The sequence below is a fragment of the Cyprinodon variegatus genome, unplaced genomic scaffold, assembly GCF_000732505.1.
Source record: "Cyprinodon variegatus isolate N-32 unplaced genomic scaffold, C_variegatus-1.0 Scaffold602, whole genome shotgun sequence".
NCBI classification, from domain to species: domain Eukaryota; kingdom Metazoa; phylum Chordata; class Actinopteri; order Cyprinodontiformes; family Cyprinodontidae; genus Cyprinodon; species Cyprinodon variegatus.
The window spans coordinates 296686-305017 of record NW_015151055.1 but is presented as its reverse complement, the minus strand read 5'-3'; the positions used below and the strand labels follow the sequence as shown (position 1 = coordinate 305017).

Below are 8332 nucleotides of genomic sequence, written 5' to 3'. Positions count from 1 at the left end.
AAACACGCCCCATAATCACAGCTCTATGGAGCAGTATCAGACTCATATTCTGACTATAATTGAGTCGGACTACGTCAGGCTATATGACTCCCATAGGCCTGTGGAGAACGATTTCTCTCCAGTTTCATAGCATTTTTCTTCAAAGTTTGCAGCTCTGCATTAAACTGAGCCAGCTTTCTATTTTTAACGTTTTTCTTTGATATATATGGATAAGTTGTGTCTAACCTATCTTAGAAATGTCCAAATTCGTCATATATTTGAATAACCTGATTCTTACAGCCACAAAGATGAATGAGATGTTTATTTAAAGCAGCTATGATTATAATTTACATTACGCATAAAGACCAAGTAACTTTTTAATCTAGTCTTAAACACCTTGATTTATTGTCGCTTCAACTCATTTGTATCACTGCTTCCTGTGCCTTCTTCACGGTTTTCACCCCTTGCAGTGAAGATAGTTGAGCAGGGAGGTGTTCCTGTGAAAGGAGGAGCGTCTGGATGGACTGGAGTTACATGAACGCTTCCATTGGAGCTCCACCTGCCTGCCTGAACCTCATCTTCTCCTGACTGGTTCTAATCCAGCCTCATTCAATCACATAATATTACTTAATGTGTTTATAGTTACTATATGTTCTGCAAAAGGTTAACAATGATTTCCTCACTTAGATCCATAAATATAGATCCTTATAGTAACTACCTCCATATTAAATCAAACAGTGTTGAGCAAGGATACAGAGAAATGAGCTAGACGATAAAATGGTTTAGCTTCAAGTGTCATAAACCATGATAATAATTTTGGACTCTGGTAACCATAGTCCTTAAACTTAGACCACTTTATTAACCCCACCTGGAATAATTCGTCAATTCTTTACATTAAACATAAGCATTAAAGTGCAATTAGTCGCGTAGTATTCACATCACCATGTAACATCACAAAGTATTTCATCTGCAATGAACTACAGGGGGGAATATGTAGAAGAAGTTTTATTGTCTTATATCAGATCAGAATCAGAAATCAGAATATATCCTACATGTGGCCCTATACTTACTTAGCAACAAAACAGTACATGTTGAAGTTCAAGTATGTGTCTTAGCAATAATAAAGTCCCTAATGCCTTATTCATACACAATTAGATGATGTATGAGGAGGTTTGGCAAAAGAGAACATCTGTATAAACATTCTTTGAGGGTCGGAGTGACTTTGACGCAGACCAGCCCAAGTGAATTCCAGTGAACTTTCGACATGATATTCCTGTGCATGTGCAGTTACGTAATGCGATGTGGAAACTATAAATGCAGCCCAGAATGAACTGAAGGTGGGGGATAACAGAATTTTGACGATGTGTTGCTGGATGTATGAAGTGTTGAAGCTGTATGAATTAGGTTTTGTAATTAAATGTGTCCCCCCCTCCGGACGATAAAATGCTGTGAATTGTGGCCTTCTTTCTGTCATAAGGGAATTCTACCAATGAGCTTCCATACCGGCATAAACTGTAAGGTCTTTTTTGCCCTTTTTTGGCAGATTCACCAGTCCAACCAGTCAGACTGATCGTACATCGTTCAATGGACAGGGCGTAAGGAGGGGCAATCAGCCTCTAGCGACCATATCCTGATCAGGAATAGGAAGGTCGGGAGAAAACCAACCATGTTTGAAATTCAGTCAGCCATCCTGAGGTCGCATCAGAGCGTCGGGTCGCACAGCGTGAGAACAAACATGGTGAACAGTGAACTTTAAAACCCTGCAGTTTCGTCGTACAGTGTGAGCTGTAGCTGCGTGCAACAAATGCTAATATTGCACCGTATTCGCCCGGCTTGAGTCAGGAGGTTGAAGGTTTGCCTGCTGTTCTGTTCTCAAGCTTCTGCAATCCTTTCCCAGCCTAAGGCAGAATCACAAGACACTCCCCCCCCCACGGGCCCTTGAGGACTAAGCAGCTGTCTCTACCCTTTTCTTCCTCTTTTCCATGAGGCTCTGATAGGTTAAAATTGGAAAGGAAGTCCTGATCCTGTAAGCCACCATCAGGGCCTTTGACCAGGGGCCAGATCTCCAGACTGACCAAGGCTCAGTAGATCTGCTGATTGACACTCAAAACCAACTTGCTGCAAAAGAGACAAAATTCCTCCTTGAGTTTCAGGAACTTTCAGATGCTTGAAGAGGGTGGAGGAGGGGAGCTTCCCTGATGTGTACCTGGCTGGACTGAACTGAAATATTGCTCCATTTACTGGTGGAGATTCTCAGTCATCCGGGACAAAGTCATTCCATGAGTTTAAAAAAACAATCCACTGGACTTTGTTTCCAGGTTTGAAGACAAACAAGTTTGGGCTGCTGGATAAAACTTGGAACTAAACGATATTTCTGACATTTTGAATTGAAAAGCTTCCTGGAAGAGAAACGTCTTCAGACTTGGAAACAAAGTCCAGTGGATTGATTTTTAACTCTTTAGGAATGCTTCATTTCTACTACCCTTTAGAAACCGAGCTGAGATCGGTCCGATCACGGTAACCCGGATAACTGTTGAGTGTAAATGACACCCAAACTGAACCGGACGGTGCCAGACCCAACCGAACTGCGCTAACATGGTACTAGTTCATCAGTAGGGCTCGCCGCGGTTCAGTTCTGGCATGGTTCTCATGAGCAGACCGTGCCATCCCCTTACAGTCAGCCTCCGTAATCAGGAAATTCCTAAAAATCCTAGCTTCCGTACCGAGCCACATGATTTCCAGCTTAGCAGTGTGATGAACCTCAACGTCCGTCATTGTTTCCTGCCTCTGGAAGCCCTGATTAGACGATCGTTTGTCGTTTTCACTTCCCAAAAGCCGACTCTGTCAAGTAAATCCACCAAAGGCTGCCTTCTTCGCCTGACTCTCCATAAACAGCAAAATTATTACCAAACATAACTTCCTGAATGTTACGGGCGCCGCCATTTTGATTTGTGTGATTCCCTCCTTCAATTCTAGAGAGCAGTAGTACCGTAGATCATCACTAGGAGGCGAGGAACCGTGCTAGCATGGTGTGTAAACGGCCGTATGGAAGCGAGCTCGGCGCGGTTAACTGATCAAAGCTCGGTCTGAACTCGGCACGGATCGGTTTTAAGAAGGGGGTTGAAATGGGGCTAATATATGAGTTGGACTTTGCTTCTGTGGGGGGGCAGAGGCCATGCACCTTGGCAACGAGGGGTGAGATCAGCTTGCTCTGCCAATCGTAAGGGAGCCAAATGCCGGTTGTTAGCGGGTCGATCCACTGATTTCAGTGGGAAAGAGGCTTAAGAAAGAGGGAGGAGACGGGCAGAGGTGGCTGAAGGTTCGACTGATGCGCTGAAGAGGAGCTGGGCCTTCGTCTTAATGAAGAGGGTCTACAGTGACAGCTGGTTTCAGATCTCAGTGCTGGGAGTTTGGTCCATCATCGATTGGCTGAAGCTCCTCAGCAGGTGGTTCAGATGATGAGACTCATAAAGCGTCTTACAGATTTCATTTTTGCTTAATCTTCATAAGACATCAGCAAATTCTTTAAGACACCAAAAGGCAAAAATTACCATTATGATTTTATAACTATATCTTACTTTTATAATATCACTAAATGTTTGTCGGTTTTAGTCAAAAATGCTTTTATTCTGTAATACCGGGAAAGATTGGAGAAAAACAAAAAACAAAATGATCATTGTGAGATTTTATTACATTTGACTTTTTTATGTCACAGAAATTAACAGGAATAATCGGAATATAGTAGAAAATTAACAAATTAACAAATACTTATTTTAAATAAAACACAACACGTGTCAGTAAGGAGAATTGAAAATCCCAGAAGCTTTAAGGATGTTCTCAGTCCATCAACTACACCGTCTACAGAAAGGAAAATCAGTCTGATGCTTGTTGCTGTTGTTTATTTTACAACATGGCAGGAATTTAATCTAAAGGAAGACTTTTCCATTTAAAAACACCTCATCATTTATGAAGATAAGCATCAAGCCAGAGATCGCCGGACGTCTTCAGTGAGCTGAAAAAAAAAAAAAATGGGAAAGCATCAGTTTGTAACCAGGCTGGTGGACAGACAGACAAAGACTGATTGCTTCTGACATCACTCTTCTGCTCATGCATTATTTTACTGATTCTCCTGTGGTGAGTTTATTACCTCACAATATCAGTCATGCCTCTCCACAAACTTTTCTTCTGGTAGGGGATCCCGTGTTTGTCACACAGAGCGCGGACTCTCTGGGCCGCCAGGTGGTAGTTGTGCCTCGGCATTGTTGGAAACAAACTTAAAGACAAAAAAAGAGTCTGAAATAAATTCAACCAACCTCAGATGAAAAAGATGTAACGAAATATCTCCTTTTCTCCTTGAAAGACTCTCATCCAACCATCTGGTCTCATCTGCTGGGATTAAAAGCTGAGATGAATGTGGCAAACAGCCCTTCATCTTTAAAGAGGTAATAGAATGAACGAGCATCATAGCAACAAGCACTCACTCACTGAAACATCAGATTGTTGATATGGTAGGGGGACCAGACGTCCTCTTTTTCCAGGACATGTCCTACTTTTCAGACCTAAAAAAATGTCCGAGCGGAATTTCAAAACTGGGGATTTTGGTCGACTAGAGCGCAGCACGGAGTCGAAACACACCGTGTTCTCCAACCGAGCCGTCAGCTCCAGAGCCAATGGGGGGACGGATCGACCAAACCTGACCCGGTGACGGTATGCTTCCCCCCCACCTGCCTTACCATGCTTCCCCATGGTATGGCAGGTGGGGGGAAGCGCATAAGGCAGGCGGGGGGGGGGAAGCATACCGTCACCAGGTCGGATTCGGACGCTCCGTCCCCTGTTGGCTCCGGACCAGCCCCGGAGCTGACGGCTCGGGTTCGAGTGTCCAGTACGGTCCAGTCAGCGGCCCAGCCAAGCCTGTGAAAATGTTCCCCTTCCTCCGGTCAGCCTGGAACGCTGCATTTCCTCCTGTGGTTCATCTTCAATAGAGAAACTTCCTACTCTGTAATTCTAGTAGCAGTAAACCCAACTTTAGGCTAAACAGCTAAACTGCTGTCTTCCATCTTCCTCTATTCATGTTCTTGGCCCAGTAAACCAGTGGGCTGGTCTGGATGTCAATGTCAGCGCCACAAAAGTCCAGGCCAGAACCAAATAGGGCAACATCCCCGAGTTTACGTCAACTCTGTGCTTGGTTTGGATTCGCCCGTTTTATGATGAAAGGTTAGAGTTGTGAGATTTGCAGAGAAAATAGGAGTTGATGTGGTTTGAACTTCTCTGTGCGTCTATTTCACCCACTGAACTATCATTATTCATCTATGACAATGGAACCTCTGCATTCTATCCCCCCTTTAACTCTGTTTAGCAGCTTTGCCTTCATCAGAGCAGCTATGAATAATTAGGATCATATAGATCAAACATTATTAAAAACATCATCAGTTAAAACAAGAAAACTGACATTTCAGCACCTTTCATTCCAACAATCTGCTCACCTTCATGAACGTTTTACGTCATTCATTAAATAGACTTTCATCAATAGAATCCAACTACAAAATATTTCTGAATTTCTATTAAAAATACAAACAAATATCCAGTTTGATCTGGTGAGTGATTCGGACTCACTGGTGCTCGATTTGAAAGTTGAGGTGTCCGCTGAACCAGTCGTTGAAGAAGGACTGATCGATGTTACATGTGGCCTGTAACTGAAACACGAAAGCATCAGATCCTTCAAGACATCAGTGGGAGAACTGCAACATGGTGGCGCTAAATACATAAAAAAACGCTTCGTTTTTTTCTTTTACGTTTTGATTTTTTATATTTGCAATATAATTACTGATGATAGTCAGATACGTCAAAAGTATTAATATTTATTCCTGCAGTATAAATCCTGCTGTTTAAAAACACTTTTATAGAAGTTAGAGGATCAACTTCAGCTTTTTACTCCAGTAAAAGTGTAAAAGTAGCATTTTTAAAACTACTTAAAGTATGAAAGTAAAAGTAATGAAAAACCATGAAGGCCAGAAGCTTTACTGCTCTGCTCTATTAGAGGAACATTTTTCTACCATTCTGGATGAAAACTTCCTAAGACTTAATTTTCTTATTTTTATAAGTAATGGTAACAGCGTCACATTTAACTTTGCATCATCTTGAAAAACGATTTATTTTAGCATGTGGTGAGCAACAAGTTGGGGCAGCACCGAGTCCAACCACAGAGACATTAATTGTCTGGATGAAACGTATTATTTTTTATACCAACAGGCCATAATAAAACTGAGCTTACATTAAACAAAACAAGTTTATTTTTAAAATGTAAGGAGGAGAAAGTGGAGATAATTGCAAAAAAATATAAAGAGTGGAGGTAGAAAGATGTCTGCAAAATAATTACTGCAGTAAAGTAAAGATAGACAACATTTCTACTGAAGTAAAGTAACAAAGTATTTGGAATTGGTAATTAAACGCCTCTGATGACAGTAAGACACAATCTGGTGAATTAAGCTAGTTTGGTTAACCGTTTAATTTCCACTTTATGGAGAAACAAAAATAAAAGTAAAAAGTAAATACATTTGTGAGAGAAAACAATCCTATATGATCAATATATTTTGTCCTTCAATGCCTCAGTCAATAGTTTTTAAGTTGCTTGAGTGGGAAAAGCAGCTGCAGCAAAGTTTGGTTCAATAGATCCGTCCGTCCGTCCGTCTGTCTTTAGTTGGAGTAAATGCTGGTCTAATTCAGTTCTACACCGTCACACATTTCATTCTCCAAGGAAACATCATGAACATCTGATGACCTTCAAAGTCTGAGATCTTGTATTTTTATTTAATTGAGACGTTGCCATAGTGATGCTGTAATACTTTTCCTTGCAAAGAGACTTTAAGGGATTTCAAACGGCCGACCATGTGACAATATGGCTGATTATCACTACATGTTTAAAACCCTCGTTCACTACTGTCCACTATTTTGTATTGATCCATTATAAACGATATACAATAGATAGAAGTTAGTGGTGCAAATCTGTGGCCTTTCTCCATTAAAAAACATCCATAAATGAATTTTAAATCATTTTGTGTAATATAATGGAATATAATACTGAGCCAGTATAATATTCCATTATCCTATTTGCAAACAGGATGTTTTGCTTTCTGTGCCGCAGATTTCCATCACAATAGTGCAGAAGTTAGTGGTGAAAATCCATCTAATGACAGTATAACAGTATCAGTTTGATGAAAGAATGAAAGGTACCTGCATCGTCAGCCAGTCTCGCCGCTTTTCATGATCTATATTCATGGGGAGATGATTCATCTGAGTCACCCAAACAAACCAGTGACTCTCCAGGAATCTGCAAAATAATCAGGTTAAAAAAACAATTTTGTTTTCATTATTGATTTAATCCACTTAAACCATTTATTTGTTATTTTCTTTGAAGTAATAACGCCTTATAGTAATTATCTGTTTGCTGTACACTGTATAGAAATGTATTTATATGAATCTAATAATAAAATATGATTCTGTGCCACAAACTAAAACAATTGGAATAAAAAAATCCTCCAAATATAGTAGAATTAAATCATTAATAAGAGTCAAGCACATTTTTCAATCATTACTAAATAAGAAACCTCTTTAAAAACATCTTTAAACCAAATAGAGGACAATAAGGTCGAGTCAATAAAGAGAAAGTCCAAATTAACCCAAAGCTGGAAAAAACAAAACAAAGAAACACGTAACTAAGAGGTAGAAATGATCAGGATATAAAGCTTCTCTAATAGTTATTGTCATGACTGTTTCTAAAGAACTGCTTTTTTATGAGTAAAATTATTCAAACCAACAGGAAAAAAGCAAAAAGCGAAATCAGTTAAATCTGAAGTCTTACCTAACAAACATGATGAGAGCCACCGAGCCAAAGAAGCCATAAAGCGGAAGGTAACAGGAGAAGAATCGGGCGTAGAAGGACAAATACCAGATCAGATCCTTTATAGAACAAAAGACACAGACTCATCTTTTACAAGATAAACCCTGAGGATCGCTGAACTGATGCTGCAAGCAGAACAAAGGAATATTAAACTTCCTCACATTCAGTGAAGAGATAGAAGAAGAAATGGATGTTCGCTATCGTTTCCCTTATGTTTATAAATGTTTATTTCTTTTCAAATTTCAGGAAGGTAACTGGTGAAGATTCTGAGTCATTCTCAGGTCAAAGTCATTAAAAAAAGGTTAAAAAACAATCATTGAACTTTGTTTCCAAGTTTGAAGACGTTTCTCTATCTAATGTCAGAGACATAGACAGGTATGGGGCTATGCAGGCTAACAATGAGCCTGCAATGACCTGTTAGGCTACTGTATAGACCAGAGGTCACGGATTAGCGGA

At 40.2% G+C, this 8332-nt stretch overlaps 1 protein-coding gene across 1 annotated transcript in view; it reads right to left on the bottom strand.

Moving 5' to 3' along the window:
* The window catches only part of LOC107096160 (fatty acid desaturase 2-like), a 31212-nt gene that overhangs the window by 16660 nt on the left and 6220 nt on the right, over positions 1-8332 (bottom strand). The window contains exons 9-11 of the mRNA XM_015392687.1: positions 7838-7935; positions 7210-7306; positions 5593-5672 (exon numbers count right to left, since the gene is read on the bottom strand). Coding sequence (XP_015248173.1) covers positions 5593-5672; positions 7210-7306; positions 7838-7935 — 275 coding nt within the window. The remainder of the gene's footprint in view (positions 1-5592; positions 5673-7209; positions 7307-7837; positions 7936-8332) is intronic.